The 18,323-nt window shown below is 43.4% G+C and overlaps 2 protein-coding genes across 2 annotated transcripts; both read right to left on the reverse strand.

The window, feature by feature from the left end:
* Positions 1-1,981: 1,981 nt before the first annotated feature.
* On the reverse strand, positions 1,982-5,623 carry LOC139417110 (leukotriene B4 receptor 1-like). The gene is made up of 4 exons (XM_071166354.1): positions 5,447-5,623; positions 4,542-5,073; positions 3,227-3,503; positions 1,982-2,744 (listed from the first exon to the last, which is right to left on the reverse strand). The coding sequence occupies exons 2-4, from the start codon at positions 5,048-5,050 to the stop codon at positions 2,331-2,333; spliced, it is 1,200 nt and encodes a 399-aa protein (XP_071022455.1). The 5' UTR covers positions 5,051-5,073; positions 5,447-5,623; the 3' UTR covers positions 1,982-2,330.
* Positions 5,624-8,756: 3,133 nt separating this feature from the next.
* Positions 8,757-17,729, reverse strand: LOC139415965 (leukotriene B4 receptor 2-like). The gene is made up of 7 exons (XM_071164166.1): positions 17,610-17,729; positions 12,834-13,247; positions 12,202-12,471; positions 10,544-10,647; positions 9,983-10,079; positions 9,797-9,840; positions 8,757-9,643 (listed from the first exon to the last, which is right to left on the reverse strand). The coding sequence occupies exons 2-7, from the start codon at positions 13,236-13,238 to the stop codon at positions 9,328-9,330; spliced, it is 1,236 nt and encodes a 411-aa protein (XP_071020267.1). The 5' UTR covers positions 13,239-13,247; positions 17,610-17,729; the 3' UTR covers positions 8,757-9,327.
* Between the last annotated feature and the right edge of the window lie 594 nt (positions 17,730-18,323).

Below are 18,323 nucleotides of genomic sequence, written 5' to 3' on the forward strand. Positions count from 1 at the left end.
AAATCAAAAACTGAAAAATTGGGCGTGCAAAATTATTCAGCCCCCTTAAGTTAATACTTTGTAGCGCCACCTTTTGCTGCGATTACAGCTGTAAGTCGCTTGGGGTATGTCTCTATCAGTTTTGCACATCGAGAGACTGACATTTTTTCCCATTCCTCCTTGCAAAACAGCTTGAGCTCAGTGAGGTTGGATGGAGAGCATTTGTGAACAGCAGTTTTCAGTTCTTTCCACAGATTCTCAATTGGATTCAGGTCTGGACTTTGACTTGGCCATTCTAACACCTGGATATGTTTATTTTTGAACCATTCCATTGTAGATTTTGCTTTATGTTTTGGATCATTGTCTTGTTGGAAGACAAATCTCCGTCCCAGTCTCAGGTCTTTTGCAGTCTCAGGTCTTTTGCAGACTCCATCAGGTTTTCTTCCAGAATGGTCCTGTATTTGGCTCCATCCATCTTCCCATCAATTTTAACCATCTTCCCTGTCCCTGCTGAAGAAAAGCAGGCCCAAACCATGATGCTGCCACCACCATGTTTGACAGTGGGCATGGTGTGTTCAGGGTGATGAGCTGTGTTGCTTTTACGCCAAACATAACGTTTTAGATTGTTGCCAAAAAGTTCAATTTTGGTTTCATCTGACCAGAGCACCTTCTTCCACATGTTTGGTGTGTCTCCCAGGTGGCTTGTGGCAAACTTTAAACAACACTTTTTATGGATATCTTTAAGAAATGTCTTTCTTCTTGCCACTCTTCCATAAAGGCCAGATTTGTGCAATATACGACTGATTGTTGTCCTATGGACAGAGTCTCCCACCTCAGCTGTAGATCTCTGCAGTTCATCCAGAGTGATCATGGGCCTCTTGGCTGCATCTCTGATCAGTCTTCTCCTTGTATGAGCTGAAAGTTTAGAGGGACGGCCAGGTCTTGGTAGATTTGCAGTGGTCTGATACTCCTTCCATTTCAATATTATCGCTTGCACAGTGCTCCTTGGGATGTTTAAAGCTTGGTAAATCTTTTTGTATCCAAATCCGGCTTTAAACTTCTTCACAACAGTATCTCGGACCTGCCTGGTGTGTTCCTTGTTCTTCATGATGCTCTCTGCACTTTTGACGGACCTCTGAGACTATCACAGTGCAGGTGCATTTATACGGAGACTTGATTACACACAGGTGGATTGTATTTATCATCATTAGTCATTTAGGTCAACATTGGATCATTCAGAGATCCTCACTGAACTTCTGGAGAGAGTTTGCTGCACTGAAAGTAAAAGGGGCTGAATAATTTTGCACGCCCAATTTTTCAGTTTTTGATTTGTTAAAAAAGTTTGAAATATCCAATAAATGTCGTTCCACTTCATGATTGTGTCCCACTTGTTGTTGATTCTTCACAAAAAAATACAGTTTTATATCTTTATGTTTGAGGCCTGAAATGTGGCAAAAGGTCGTAAAGTTCAAGGGGGCCGAATACTTTCGCAAGGCACTGTATCTATATTTGCTAACTTTCCATAAAAATGTATTGGAGTGAGATAGTTTCTTTCTTTCGGGAAATGTATTCCGAGTATATCCACATCATCATCACACCATTTTATTGGTAAACTACATGGTAATGTAAAAGTTTCATTTTTTGTGATCCAATACGTAATCACTTATCATCATTTGGTTGTGATCCCAGAGTTTTTGCCTTGTCAAGAATAATTCTTATCTCCTGTGGAACGGGTGGTCTTGTCTTGCAGTTAGGGCCACGAACTCTAGCACACAGATATTGTTAGCGTGTCGACAGAGGCATAAGATCAAATCTGTTTCATTATCTTACTACGGTATGTGGTTTTTTTTTACTGCTCGTTTTATGACACCGTTGATAACAAAAAGTTATCCAATTCCACCAAAATGTTGTTTGTCACGCTATGTTAGGTTAACTAGAAGTCACTGAATGTAATGCTTTGTGTGTGTTTAAAGTGTTGGAAAAATGGTGCAACTTAAACCGGCTACCCGGAACATTTTCTAATAGTTGACCACAATTGCATTAGTGAGGTCATCGTGGAAATGTGAGTTTCCAAACATCGCTCCAGTCACTGACGTCATTTGGCTAGACCTCGCATGTCAGAGTCTAGAACCGTTCCTTCCCCTCCAATCGCTAATCTGACTCGATTTGTCAACATGTGAAAACTTTATTAACTAATGGTATAATATTTTAATTCAGAAATTGCATGAAGGCAACCTCACAGACACACTTGCTATGAAGTACATATATCACAAATCTGTTCATGAAATACATTCAATACGAATGATAATCTAGGAGTACTACAGTAGGCCGCAAAAAGTTTAAAAAAAATACTACTCTGACTGATCACTGGATGTCAAAGTCTTGAGCTCCTGCTTGGAGTTAACCTTGACCTCAACTCCACGCAGCTCCACTCCACTATCCCCACCCCCATCCTTTTCCTTCCCCAACCACCCCAGCTTGAGTGTCAGCGAGCGCAGAGCGGAGCTCTCGTCCGGGGCTGTGGAACCACTCCGGCTGCACCTCGTGCTGCGGGAGAAGGAGGCGGAGGTACCTCCCTCGGAGTTGGTGCCCTCGAACAGCTTGGCCATGAAGCTGAGGCCGGCCTGGCGGATGTGGGAGCTGCCGGCGAACACATACAGCACAGGGTTCACACTGCTGCTCAGGAAGGCGAACGCCGTGACGTTGGGACGGGCCAATACAGCAGCATTGGAGAGAGTGCCGTTGCTACCCAGCAGACCAATCACCTGTGAGAGAGAGAAGGGAGGAGAGGGAGGGAGAGAGAGAGAGAGAGAGAGAGAGAGGGACGGAGAAAGAGAAAGACAATGAGAGAGAGACAGAGAGAGAGAGAGAGACAGAGAGAGAGAGACAGAGAGAGAGAGAGAGAGAGAGAGAGAGAGAGAGAGAGACAGAGAGAGAGAGAGAGAGAGAGAGAGAGAGAGAGAGAGGAGGAGGAAAAAATGTAAAGAGAATGAGGTGTTGAGAGGAGACAGATAAACATCAGAGAGACTGATAGGGATTCTACCTATCATTCTACCTATTACTATTATTATTCTACCATTATTATTATTCTACCTGTTATTGTTATTACATCTATTATTCTACCCATTATTATCAGTATTATTATTATTCTACATATTATTAGTATTAGTATTATTCTACCTGTATGACACAATGAACTGCTACATAACACATAGCACCTTTCAAATACATTGAGGAACTGACGTACCTGTAAGATGTTGACCAGGTGGTAGGGCAGCCAGAAGAGAGCGAAGGCGCCGATGATGAGGAGGATGAGACGGTTTCCTCGTCCCTTGCGCTGGAACATGGCGCTGCGTAGCCGGCAGATGACGGAGGTGTAGCAGACGATGATGAAGGTGAAGGGGAGGAAGAAGCCCAGGACGGTCTCGAAAAGGTACTGGAACACCTGGTGACTCACACTTCCCCAGTGGTACGGCATGCAGATGCTCATGGAGATGTTCTTGTGAAGGAAGGGCTGCAGGTTACTGGGGAGGGAGGGAGGGAGGGATTATTATTATTATTATTCTACCCATTATTATTATTCCTATTATTCTACATATTATCAGTATTAGTATTATTCTACCTGTATGACACAATGAACTGCTACATAACACATAGCACCTTTCAAATAGAGAGAGAGAGAGAGAGAGAGAGAGAGAGAGAGAGAGAGAGAGAGGGATTGTTTGGATGAGACAATGGGAGTGTTCCAGGTCTTATTCATTGTACTTGTGATGGGCAGGTTATAATGGAAAGTGTTTTACAGGAACCACAAAAAAAATGACCCTGGAACACAACCATTGAAACAGATTAACGCAGAAAAGTTTAGGATTTGTATTCGATAATGACATATTTTGACATTTACAGATCAGGCTTGTTCAAATCACTCTCATGAACATGTACACAGTTGTTCATACAGACACAACAATACAGACTGTTGGGCAAGGCTGAATTTGATCTCTCCCTCTCTCTCTCTCTTTCTCACCTCTTTCTCGCCTCTCTCTCTCTCTCTCTCTCTCTCTCTCTCTGTAACCACACCAGTCACAGATCCATGGTGGTCAGAGAACAAATTCACACAGATACACTTATCAGTGGAGGCTGCTGAGGGGAGGACAGCTAATAATAGCTGAAATTGAGTGAATGGAATGGTACCAAATACATGGTTTTCATGTGTTTGATACCATTCCAGTCCAGCCATGATCTGCCATTCCATGATCTGCCATTCATGTCCTCCCCTCAGCAGCCTCCACTGAAACTTATGTTGATGTTGCATCAACATCCTGTAAACGTTTGGACTCTATTTTAGTTCTTCTTTTGCAGAATAGACAGCAGACGTATTCTACTTTGTAATATACTCATATATACCATACACTGAGTATACAAACACTAAGAACACCTGCTCTCTCCAACACCTGCTCTTTCCAAACCAACTTCAATCAGTGTAAATCACACACACACACACACACACGCACGCACGCACGCACGCATGCACGCACGCACGCACACACACACACACACAGCCCCACCTGCGATAGAAGGGCATGGGCAGAGCTAAGACGAATGACAGCACCCAGATAGCCAGCAGAACGGCCATCAGGGTTTTCTTGGTCCTCATCCTCTGTGACAGGAAGGGCCTTGCCACGGCCAGCCAGCGATCCATGCTCATCAAGCAGATCAGGTAGATGGAGACATTCATGTTGACGCAGCACAGGTAGTGTACCGTCTTACAGGCCACCGCCCCGAACTCCCAGCCTCGCCTGCCTGCCAAGAAGTGCAGGAAGAGCGGGGCGCTTAGCAGCACCAGGGCGTCGGCCGCGGCGAGGTTTAAGACGAGCAGGCACGTGACAGAGCGATGCCTCACACGGCACAGCACCGACCACACCACGAACAGGTTGCCTGGGAAACCAAAGACAAAGGCCAGGACCAGAATGGAGATACCGATCTGGTGTGAGATGGAGAGAGGAGGGGAGGAGGAGACAAGAGCAGGGGTGGAGGGGAGCAGGGGGGGAGCGGAGATGGAGAGGTCTGACGCCATTTTCTGGACTTTTGGATAATCCACTGTAGGATAGGATAGAAATATAATTAGAACACACAGGATGAGATGTAACAATGGGAAGCACACAGAGAGATGAGAGACAGGTACAAATCAGTCGTTCTGCCCCTGAACAGGCAGTTAACCCACTGTTCCTAGGCCGTCATTGAAAATAAGAATTTGTTCTTAACTGACTTGCCTAGTTAAATAAAGGTAATAAAAAAAAACACACACACAGCATTGCATACAGTATTACGTACAAGTAATCACATAATCACTCATGCATCATCATATTTACAGACAAGGGACAATAAAGCACACATCCTCTCCAAAACATTTCATTCCAGCCAGTGTATACAATGCCAGTATCACTTCAAAAAAGCTTGATACATCACTGACCTTTATGAGATGGATTAATTCTCCTTTTAACCTAGATCTTCTCAAATCCACAAGAAGTGTCTGTCCGCCTGTCTGTCTGTCTGTTTATCTGACTGTATGTCTGTCCACCTGTCTGACTGACCTCTTGTCCGTCCGGCCGTCTACACAGGACTCCTTTTTCTCTCCTCTTTCTTGTTCCCCTTCTGTCAGTCTGAAAACACAAAATACATGCTATCACCACAAGTCAGGAAGGAAGTCTGTGATCATCACATTTGACTGTGTACTTCCTACACATCCACCCAAACTCTCTTTATTTATTACTGCATCCACCCAAACTCTCTCTGTATATGACTGTGTCCACCCTAACTCTCTCTATATATTACTGCATCCACCATAACTCTCTCTATATATGACTGCATCCACCATAACTCTCTCTATATATGACTCCATCCACCCTAACTCTCTCTATATATTACTGCATCCACCATAACTCTCTCTATATATGACTGCATTCACCCTAACTCTCTCTACATATTACTGCATCCACCATAACTCTCTGTATATATGACTGCATCCACCATAACTCTCTCTATATATTACTGCATCCAACATAACTCTCTCTATATATATGACTGCATCCACAATAACTCTCTCTATATATGACTGCGTCCACCCTAACTCTCTCTATATATGACTGCATCCACAATAACTCTCTCTATATATGACTGCGTCCACCCTAACTCTCTTCGTATATGACTGCATTCACCCTAACTCTCTCTATATATGACTGCATTCACCCAAGTCTGTCTAGTCTGTTTGTCTGCCTTACTGCTTACTCTCTTTGGGCCTGATTAGAGATAAGTACTAGAGATAAGTAGAGATAAGTACACTTAGCTAGAGACTAGAGATAAGTACACTTAGCATGTACTTAATTCAATAAAACATGGACTTAAGTCAACCTTTTTTACATAAGCCCATGTTAAGTCCACAAATAGCTTAATGGTGGCAAAAACACTTTGCAAAAAAAATTCTGCATCACTGTGTAATCTTTCTGACAATCCGTTCCATTTTTCCGTGTGAGCTGAATCGTAGATAACCTCCAGCCCTCACATGATAGCTTTGAGAAATTAATGTGTTTGGTTGTGATCAGACATCACAGTTTTTACAAATCCACTATATGATGTTTACTACATTGGGTATACCGAACATTAGGAACACCTTCCTAATATTGAGTTGCCCCCCCCCCCCACCCCCTTTTGTCCTCAGAACAGCCTCAATTGTACGCTGTGTTACTGGTGCGAGTCTGGTTTTGTACCCATGTATGTTTATTTTTGTATTGCCGTGGGTTTTGTAATTAAACTCCAGCTATTACCTATCTCTGCTCTCCTGCATCTGACTTCACTGCCACCAGTTCCGCCACCCTTACAGTTACGCCTCAGTTGAAGCAGTGGCCAGTTAGCTCTGAGTGTTACAGTGGAGCAGTGAGAATACAGGTAAAAACATGATGACGACGCCAAATAGGCCTACTAATACACATTAATGGGACGCTGAAGAGATGAGGTATTTTGTTATTTTTATGAATGATTTCTTGTGTTTTCGAATGCCAAAATTTTTTTTTGTCTCTGATGTGTTGGGTAATGTCCATGTGATTTTCCGTGAGGGCGAGTCGACAAGTGTGTTGTAAAGGGCAGTTCTGTGTCTCAACATCATGTCTCAAGCAACTTCCTTCCCCACTCAACGACAAATCATTTCATAATCACTTGACGATTACCTCTCTCCCTGTCTGTCTGTCTGTCTGTCTGTCTGTCTGTCTGTCTGTCTGTCTGTCTGTCTGTCCCTTTCCTTTCTGTCTCCCCTTTCCTGTCTCTGTCTTTCTCTCTCTCTCGCTCTCAGGATGGAAGCCACATCAAGGAATACCACCATCACCTACTTCTCCGCCAATTAATCCACTTCAAATCATCCCGTCTCTTCCTTATTCTATTGGCATCTCCATTCTTCTAGTTGCTATGGCCATGGGTCTCCATGGGAACCTCCTAGTGGTGTGGACCATCCTGTTCTGCCTGCATCAGCGTTCCATCACCTCCATCCTCTTCCTCCAGTTGGCGGCCACCGACACCATCGTCCTGCTCACTGCTCCTTTCTTCATTCGCCAGTTCTTCACGGGCAAAATCTGGGAGTTGGGAGAGGGCGCGTGTAAGCTCCTGCACTACATCTGCAGCATCTTTCATGTACCTCAGCCTCCTGTTGGTCACCCTGATGGGCGTCGATCGACACCTGCGTGGGGATTGGACCTTCATGTCCAAGCGCGTTCGCCCACCAGAATATTCCTTCATCTTGCAATTTTATTGATTTTAGTACAGCACATGTTCTCATATTGTGTTCTCAGTTTTCCATAAAATATGTTGCAGATTTTTGTTTATTCTATATCCACAAGTATTCTAAACAGATATGGATATATCTTCAAAACAGTATAATCAATCAGTCAAACATTGTTCTTAATGCAATTAATTGTAACAGACAAGAACTGCAATTTAACTAGATACAATATGTAATTACATTCATTGAAGACACTTACTAAAACGTAAGTGGGCTGGGAACCCTGAAGATGCAAGACACTTTAATAATGAAGTAAATCAAATCCAATTGTTTCTTGTCTCATCCATTCTACCCGGTGTTTCATTATTCCCTAGAGACGGTCGCTGCATTATTCCTGGTCCTCTTCGGCATCATGGCAATCTGCTCATTCCTTAGTATCCGGACACACCTGCTGGCACCACCAGGAAGACCACCTGATAGTGGTGACCTTTGCCCTATTTTGGGCTCAATACCACCTTGTCAATGTGTTGCACATGAGCAATGGTTACTATGCCATAATTACCCAGAGCTAATATCACACTGTATGAGCGTGAGGCTGAAAAAAATCACATTTATATAAAAATCGACTGTATTTTTTATTGTCATTATTCAAAGTGAAAATGAAATGTATGATTTCCTTGTTTCAAGTGGGAACCGGTCTCTCCGGATCATTCAAAGGTTGACAGCCTCCAACATGGACACGCACAGCAGGAGACCAGCATGTTGGGAGCGGGAGAGAGAAAGAGGAGAACAAAGGAGTTGAGGCGCTGGATGAAGAGGTAAAAGAGAGGAGAACGGTTCCAGGAGAAAGAGAGGGGGAGGAGAAAGAGGGAAAAGAATGGCCTGAAGGTAAAGAAATGACTGGACAGACTGTGAAGGACCTGCATGCTATTGCCTGCCAGCCAGTCATGACTCTTCTGTGAGTTGTCTTCTTCTCCCTTTAAGAGTTTCCTAATCAATGGATGGCAGCCAAATCTAATCTGAGAAAATTGTGTTTTATTTTCTTGATCTGGCCCAACATGGCAACATGTCTTAATGCTTTTGAGAAAATATATGAAGTAAAAAGAAGTAGGAAAATATTACAGTGCTCTTTTTACTGTACTTACAGCAGTACACACACACACACACACACACACACACACACACACACACACACACACACACACACACACACACACACACACCAACACTCACACACACACACACACTCACACACTCACACACACACACACACACACACACACACACACACACACACACACACACACACACACACACACACACACATATATATAAAGAGAGGCAGTCAGACAGACAAGACATCCCGGTAAGATCACTTATAAAATTCACCCCCCTCACCTGCTGAGCTTGAAGCACAACCTCTAAAAACAGAGATATGGTCCAGTCAGTAAGTCAGTCATGACCAATTAGGAAAAACTTACATCTAGTGGCCGCCGAGCGAACTGCAGGAAACCAGTCTTAGGCAGTGTTTTCCCATCAAAATAGGTTCTGCCACCATAGCGTCCAACTACCAGCCCAGAGGGTCACTATTTGACATTTTTCACAGGTTTCACACAGATGGGGCTCACAACATTGGCGCTGGTCGTGGATTCTAGCTCTCCTTCCTTTTCTTTCAGCCCCTCTGCATCCCTGTCTCTCTCTCGGCTGTTCTGGCTGTTCTGTCGGTTCTTCCTGGTCCCAGAGTCCAGCGCAGTGCCCTCGAACAGACGGGCCATGAAGGCAAAGCCTTCCCGCCGGATATAGGACTTGCCGGCGAAGGTGTAGAGGACCGGGTTGGCACAGCTGCTGATGAATGCCAGGGCTGATGTGACCGCACGGCAGGACTGCCAGATAGGGTCCAGTCTGGAGGAAGAGTAGATATGAAAACAGCAGAAAAAAATGGTTTTTATTCAAATGTAGTTAGGGATTTGATAACAATACACTACAAATGATACCTGTGATGAGGTGAGGATCTTACAAAACAGTAATTTGGGAAAGACTTTTCAGAAAGCCTACCTTGCTTTTATAGCTGAATCTTGAGGAGAAAGTGCTGCGGCAACCTGTAAGGACAGATTTCATCACAGCAGACAGCCCAGTTACAGCGGGACCTACTGTTTCAGCCCCGTTTAGGAGTGTGAGGCCCTGGCTATGACTCAGACATGCACACACACAAAACACCCCACACACGCACACACACACTACCTGCACAATGTTGATGACATGGTAGGGCAGCCAGAAGATTCCAAAGGTGACCACGATGGTTAGGATGAGTTTCTCACTGTGGATCCTCCTCCTGAACCTGGTCAAATCAAATCACACTTTTTTTTCATACAGAGTTTCAAGTGTTTTTTCCCCCGAATTCCAAATGGTGGAAAATCAATCACGACAGACCTTAATGGTCCTTGATGTAAATGTACCAGAATTCAGGACTCTAGATCACACGGGGTGAGGGGAAAGGCCTTTAAAACGTTTGCTTTCTCAATCACTTGTTATAGCTTTACCATGTGGCCAATTGGCATGGCGTTGCATGCTAGTGTTTGGCCCCTGGTCCTTTACTCTCATGCAATGTATTCCCCTCCTGGGCCTTACCATCAAACAGGATTTTCTTTTGAATTCTCCAGCTTTTTCACAAAATAATCTAAATAATAATGAATGCCAACCAATACAATAGGATTTCACCCAACTTCACTGGCTTGTAAAAAGTGAGAAAATAAAAACAATACAAATATGAAATAAAATGAAGATAGTAAAACAGCAGTGGACCTGGTTTGTCTGATCCTCCGCAGGATGCAGATGTAGCTGCCTACAATCAACCCGTAAGGAACTACAAATCCCAGCACCGTCTCCAACGTGTACTGGAGCACCACCTGCGCTGAGAGAATGGGACGTGTACTGTATCAGCATAGAGATCACATTGATCGGTTAGCGTTAGTGACACTATATACAGTCAGGTCCATGAGTATTTGGACAGTGACACAACCACCACCATGGATTTGAAAGTGTAAGTGTAAGTGGGGCTCAAATGTAATTGGGCAAACTAACAAAATCATGAATTAAATAGTGAGATTTAATACGTGGTTGCAAATCCTTTGCAGTCAATGACTTCCTGAATTCTGGAACCCCTAGACATCACCAGGTGCTGGGTTTCTTTCATGGTGATGCTCTGCCAAGCATTAGCTGCAGCTGTCTTCAGTTCCTGCTTGTTCTTGGGGCGTTTTGTCTTCAGCAAGTGAAATGCATGCTCAATTGGATTCAGGTCAGGTGATTGACTTGGCCATTGCAGAACATTGCACTTTTTTTTGCCTTAAAAAACTATTGGGTTGCTTTCGCAGTATGCTTCGGGTCATTGTCCATCTGCACTGTGAAGCGCCGTCCAATGAGTTTTGAAGCATTTGGCTGAATCTGAACTCTGGTACAAGTTGATATTTGTCTCATCTGTCCATAGGATGTTGTTCCAGAACTGTATAGGCTTTTTTAGTGTGTTTTTTTGGCAAACTCTAATATGGTTTTCATGTATTTGAGGTTTACCAATGGTTTACATCTTGTGGTTAGCCCTCTGTGTTTACTCTGGTGAAGTCTTCTCTTCATTGTTGACATTGACACAGATACCCCTGCCTCCTGGAGGGTGTTAATGATCTGGCCAACTGTTGTGAAGGGGTTTTTCTTCACCAGGGAAAGAATTCTTCTGTCATCCACCACAGTTGTTTTATGTTTTATGTTCCACACCTAATGTTTCTGATATCTCTCTGATGGGTTTGTTTAGATTTTTCAACCTAATGATGGCAGTGACAGTTCTTTTGACTTCCTATTGAGGGTGAACAGCAACAGATTCCAAATTCAAGTGCCACACTTGAAATCAACTCTATACCTTTCATATGCTTACTTATAAATGAACTAATGAGGGAATAACACACACTTGGCCATGGATAAGCTGAGCAGTGAATTGTCCAATTACTTTTGCTCTCTTAAAAAGGGTCAGACCACATATAAAAAGTGTTGTAATTCCTACTCCATTCACCCAATTTGGATGTAAATACCCTCACATTAAAGCTGAATGTCTGACCTTCCCGCTCCTATTCATTATTTAACTTGTGGTAGACATGCTAAAATAGTAACAACTTGGTAAATATCCAAGTATTTATGGGCCTGACTGTATACAAAATTGAGGTACTGTAAACTCCATACCTTGCGATGTTTTTATGGATGATCTGACTACAGATAAGAATGTGAATAAACAGGTAACTATGGTGATAGAAAGCTCTCATGTAAAGTCTGTACTTTTTTGTTCCCACACCTGAAATACATTCACGGTTTGATTGGTTGCTCTTTCCCCCTCCCCTGTCAGTCACTCCAGGAGTGAAGATAATTAGCAAAGTAAGGAATGAATTCAGTTGGTAAATAAGGAAGTAAGTGTCACTCACTTGACTCTGCTTCTTGTGAAATGACTCACACACCATACGGTTCCTCCCGTTGGGGTACGTGGCCGTCAGTTTGTGCCTGAACAGCAACGCGGGGATGGATGAGACCAGCACCAGGATCCACAGTACCAGCACCGCCCGCAGTACTGCCTTCCGGCCAGCGAGGGCAGCAACACGCCGCGGCCACACCACGGCCACCAGCCTGTGCAGGCTCATCAGCATGATCAGTTGGATGGAGGCGTACATGTTGGCCAGGCACAGGTAGAAGAGTATCTGATCCAGACAAGAAGAGAGTGGCTTTTTCTTGTCATTTCAAAAGGATAAGGATTCAATGACAATGTAATCACTGCATGTCAAGTGTCAATGGTGTTTTCAAACATCTGGGAAGAAAATGACATCATTGGAACATTTACATATTGGTTGCATTCCAGGCCGACAAAATTGCAGTCATTGCGTTGCATCAACCAATGGTTGCGTGCTATGTCATCGACTGCGCAGTCGGGCATCAGATTGCTATTTCATATGATGTGGTAAGCAGATATGTTAAACACCTATACAGGCGTTGTGAGATCTGGCAGATGTCTACAGTGTAGTCAGCCTGGAATGCAGCAATCAACAAAAAGAAGAGCCTCCACCTTGCACATGATATCGCCAAAAATCCATGTCTTCTTCACAAGGTACACGATGAAGAACGGCGTGAGCGCCATGAGCGAGCCGTCGGCCACTGCCAGATTGAGGATGAGGAGGGTGGTGACAGAGCGACGGCGGGCGCGTGCCAGGATACTCCAGATGATGAAGAGGTTGCCGGGGACGCCAAGGAGAAACACCAGACCCAGGATGAGTGCCCCTACGGTTGTGGAGGTGGTATTACCCACAATGCTTTGGTTCGTCGCGAAAACAGACATGGTGGTGTTAAGGACGTGGTTGGAGGCTGAAAGGAACAGGGAGGGGGGCGTAGTGGAGGAGAACGGAGAAAGGGACAAGGGGGGTTTTGTGAGGGATGGAGGGATGATTTGGGGGATTGTTTGGTTGTGGGCCATGGCAATGATCTGCAAGGGACAGAAAGGTCAAAGGTTCAATGAAAACACTGAGGTAGAAGTGTCACTAACTTGTATCAGCAGCAATGTTGAATAGTTAGTGGTGGTATAGGATACAGACCTGGGTTCCAATACTTTATCTGTGCTTGATTGAGCTTGCCTGGCTTAATAACCCAATAGAACAGTCTTAAAACTGCAAATCCCACCCATCTGACACTCCAGGCATGGTAGACCAAACACTCAAAGTATTTGAAAGATTGTGTTTGAAGGCAGGTCTGATAGAGTATGAAACAAGCTTAGGTGTATGAGAGGCTGTGAGCGTAGGACTTTAAGTGGTAAAGATACAGAGGACGTGTTTGCATTGAAGAGGATGCAGTCCCATAATCCATTCAGACACTGTGGGGGTTCAAATTGCAAGTCGAACATGTATAGCTTAGGCCAGGGTTTCCCAAGCCCCCACCCATGGGTGCAGGTTTTGTTTTTTACCCTAGCGATTAAAATTATCAAAGCCTGATGAAGAGTTGGTCATGTGAATCAGCTGTGTAGCGCTAGGGTAAAAAACAAAACCTGCACCCAGGGTGTGCTCCAGGACCCACTTTGGGAAACTCTTGCCTAAAATATACATGTTTGACTTGCAATTAAGCCACTGGAGTGCAGGCAGCGACTGACTGGATTTATCACACTCACTCTCAAACATATTTAATACACCTAATGGATAGTAATGCTAGTGTGCGTCTACACAAGACAGAGGAGAGAAGATAATGTAGACAGAGGAGAGGATAATGTAGACAGAAAAGAGAAGCTAATATAGAGGAGAGAAGATCCTGTAGACAGAGGTGAGAAGCTAATATAGAGGAGAGAAGATAATATAGAGGAGAGAAGATAGTATAGAGGAGAGAATATCTTGTAGACAGAGGAGAGAAGATAATATAGAGGAGAGAAGATAATATAGAGGAGAGAAGATAATATAGAGGAGAGAAGATAATATAGAGGAGAGAAGATCCTGTAGACAGAGCAGAGAAAATAATATAGAGGAGAGAAGATAATATAGAGGAGAGAAGATCCTGTAGACAGAGGAGAGAAAATAATATAGAGGAGAGAAGATAATATAAGGAGAGAAGATCCTGTAGACAGAGGAGAGAAGATAATATAGAGGAGAGAAGATAATATAGAGGAGAGAAGATCCTGTAGACAGAGGAGAGAGGATAATGTATACAGAAGAGGAAGCTAATATAGAGGAGAGAAGCTAATATAGAGGAGAGAAGATCATGTAGAAGAGAGAAGATAATGTAGACAGATGAGAGAAGCTAATATAGAGGAGAGAAGATCATGTAGAAGAGAGAAGATCATTTAGACAGATGAGAGAAAATCATGTAGCGAGAGGAGAGAAGCTATTATAGAGGAGAGAAGATCATGTCGCGAGAGGAGAGAAGCTATTATAGAGGAGAGAAGATCATGTAGATTTATAAACAGAGAAGACAAGAGGAGATCAGTGAGACACAGTCAGGGCGTGAGAGAGAGAATACCTTCAGGACAAATACAAACATCCTGTGATTAATTAATATGGGTTTAGATGTGGTATTAACAGATAGCTGTGAGTGATTCGCTAATGAAGAATACATTCCCCTGTTGGGTAGCAACTGGGTGGTGCATGTGTGTATGAGCATGTGTGTATGAGCATGTGTGTATGAGCATGTGTGCGTGCGTGTGTGTATGAGCATGTGTGTATGAGCATGTGTGCGTGCGTGTGTGTGTATGTGTGTGCGAGTATGTGCGTGTGTGTGCGTGCGTGTTTGTGTGCGTATCTGTGTGTGTATGTGCATGCGTGGGTTTGTGTGAGTGTGTGTACACTTGTGTGTACGCGTGTGTGTGTGTGAGTGTGTGTGTATGCACACACACTCCTTCTACTCTACATTACTTGACTTCAAATTCTGCAAAAGCTTTTATTCGGATGTCTACATCTTTTAGGTTCCTGAATAAACTTCAACGCAGCAGACATAAATGCCTCGAAACCTGTGTGTTATTTCTTCCTAAAGTCTGTGTTTTTATTTTGACTGAGGCTGAAACACTGGGAGGAGTCCACGTGTAGGTGTGTTGAGGAATTGTAACAGGTTTCTAATTGCAAACCAACATGACCAGACTTGACTGGTAAAATAAACACTAAGTCTTGTAGCTACAATGTTTGTTTGAGAAATCATTCTGCCTCCCTCCAAGGACTGTTTCAAATCACTGTCTGCCTTCGAAATGGCACCCTATTGTAGTGCACTACTTTTGACCCTATTGGGAATAAGATGCTATTTCAGACAATCCTATATCTTAGTGTTTGGTGTGGAGAAGCCCATGGTGTGAGAATATGTTTAATATTTAACATGACAATCTAATCTATCCTGTGTTTCCCTTGCAAATATGGTGTTGTATAGGCTTCTCTTATACCATGCACTCACACCTGTAATAATAATGAACTCACGTGCGTCCACATCACAGGAGGTTGGTGGCACCTTAATTGGGGAGGATGGGCTCATGCTAATGGTTGTAGCTAAATAGGTGGAATGGTTTCAAACACATCAAACACGTGGAAACCACACGTTTGACCCCGTTCCATTTATTCCATTCCAGCCATTACAATGAGCCAGTCCTCCTAAATATCCTCACACCAGCCTCCCCTGGTGCACATGGACACACACACACTGTATACTATACATGGGCTATATGCAAATATTACAGTACATTGCACTTCTATGTAAATCTTAATGTTCTTGTTTTATCAAGTAATAACTTGACAGAAATTCAACGCACGTCGAAAATATTTCAATGATTATTGTTTACAATGTTGGTAATTTAGCAGGCACTCTTATGCAGAGCGACTTACAGAAGCAATTAGGGTTAAGTGCCTTGCTCAAGGGCACATTGACAGATTTTTCACCTCGTCAGCTCGGGATTCAAACAAGCAACCTTTTATTTACTGACCCAACACTGGAACCACTAGGCTACTCAGTAAAAGAACAATCCTTATAATCTAGTACTCAGAGGTGCACACACACACATCCCAAATGAACCTCTTTGCACCCTCACAGTAGTTCTTATTGTAATTCTGCTGTCATTCTGAGTGATTATGAGTGTGTCCTATGGTGTGGGAGTCAATTCATTAATTTCTACAATGTCATGTATGCATTAAATATCAAGCTTGGCTTAGAAGTGCACGGCTGGCTAGACTTTGTAACAGGTAGTGAGGGAATAGATCTGTAGAGTATTAGACAGTTCAGGGAGACTTCTGTGCATTGTACTGTAGACCCATGGAGTTAGCTAGAGGACTAATCATGTGCATTGTACTATAGTCCCATGGAGTAAGCTAGAGGACTAATCATGTGCATTGTACTGTAGTCCCATATAGTTATCTAGAGGACTCATCCTGTGCATTGTACTGTAGTCCCATAGAGTTAGCTAGAGGACTAATCATGTGCATTGTACTGTCGAACTAAGAGTTAGCTAGTGTACCTGTTTTTGCATGTCACAGTCACCATGATGGGACAGACACAACGATGAGTCCTCTAACTCTATTTGTAGAGTGCTTATCTGTCCTCTTTCACACATGTACACGACAGTATGATACACCTTGTGAATTGGAAGTGTGTTGTTTTGTGTATACCAACTCTCCCTGAGAGAAACCTTTTAGAGAGTGGGGTCACGGCTAAATGGACACTGTGTGTAGAGAACATTGTATCATTTTCCCCACCATTGAGAGCAACAGCTGACACCCTCAAACGGGCCAGACTCACAGAGAGAAACAAGTTAGGACTGCTCTTGGGCACAACAGTAGAAAAGCTCCTACGCACACTAGCATATTATACATACCTTAGAGAGAAAGGGAGAGGGAGAGTAGAGAAAGCGAGGAGTGAGGATATGACTCTGATTCATAGAGTTGCTATTGGGCTCATTATCACATATGATGTTTCATTGAGAACAGCTGGTCGCACCCACCGAACAGTTAAATAACAACAGTACTACTTTCTGCATGTTTGATGTGGTGTCAAGTACACACCAGGGTATGTGTGTATCAAATGTCTGAGTAGGAGTGTAGATCTAGGATCAGGTCCCCGTCTGTCCATGTATTTGTATTTATTATGATCTGAAAGGAAAACTGATCCCAAATCAGCACTTTGAGGGGCTTAATAGGATACATACTGCCCCAGGACTATCTAACCATCTCTATATATGTTGTTATCCGAGGACATGCTGATAGCTCCTGCTAGAGTTTACTTTATAATACATTACTTTACTGTACTTAATTTGACTGTCTATTTCCATTGACTGACCGGACCACAATCAGGAGGGAGGTTGGGGACGAAAGAGAGGGAAGACTGAAAACAAACTCACCAAATAGTCCTAATCCTGGGGTAGAGAAAGAGATGGAGAAGAGGCAGGGACAGACTTCCTTTATTTCATTTCTTCTAGTCTTGATGGTGTATATATTCTTCCTACTTTTCTCAGTACTCCTCTTTCACTCCACGTGTTCTCTCCTCTCGATCCCTCTTTCTCTCTATCCCTCTTCCTCTCTATCTCTCTCTCTCTCTTTCTCTCTAACTCTGTATTTTCACTGATCTGTCATGCTTGCAGTAGCATGCTGTAGCAGAGTAAAGGGAAGGGGGTGTGTCGTGTTCCCTCATCTTTCAACATCTCCCTCCACACCTTATCATACGTGAGGTAATGTATCTTGTAATGTAGTGTTAATGTGGAATGACACCTCCTGGCCATAGAGATAAGGGTGACACACACACACACACACACACAAACACAGACACTCACACACAGTAAAAACAGGTGAATCAGACACTTGCCCCTCCCACATCTGGCTCTTTCACAATCTATCATCACATCCTGCTTTACAGAGAGAGAAAGAGAGAGCGAAAGAGAGAACTTCTTGATTAACTGACAAACACTCCAGGAGTAATTATATAATGCTAAAGCCAATCACAGCGAGTTGTATCTACAACTAATAACAATTGATTACTATAACAATTGATTGAGAGTGTAAGAGAGAGAGAGATACAACCAGAGATTTAAACCTTGTTGTAACCTTTATTATTGACC

The sequence above is a fragment of the Oncorhynchus clarkii genome, chromosome 9 (genome assembly GCF_045791955.1).
Source record: "Oncorhynchus clarkii lewisi isolate Uvic-CL-2024 chromosome 9, UVic_Ocla_1.0, whole genome shotgun sequence".
NCBI classification, from domain to species: Eukaryota; Metazoa; Chordata; class Actinopteri; order Salmoniformes; family Salmonidae; genus Oncorhynchus; species Oncorhynchus clarkii.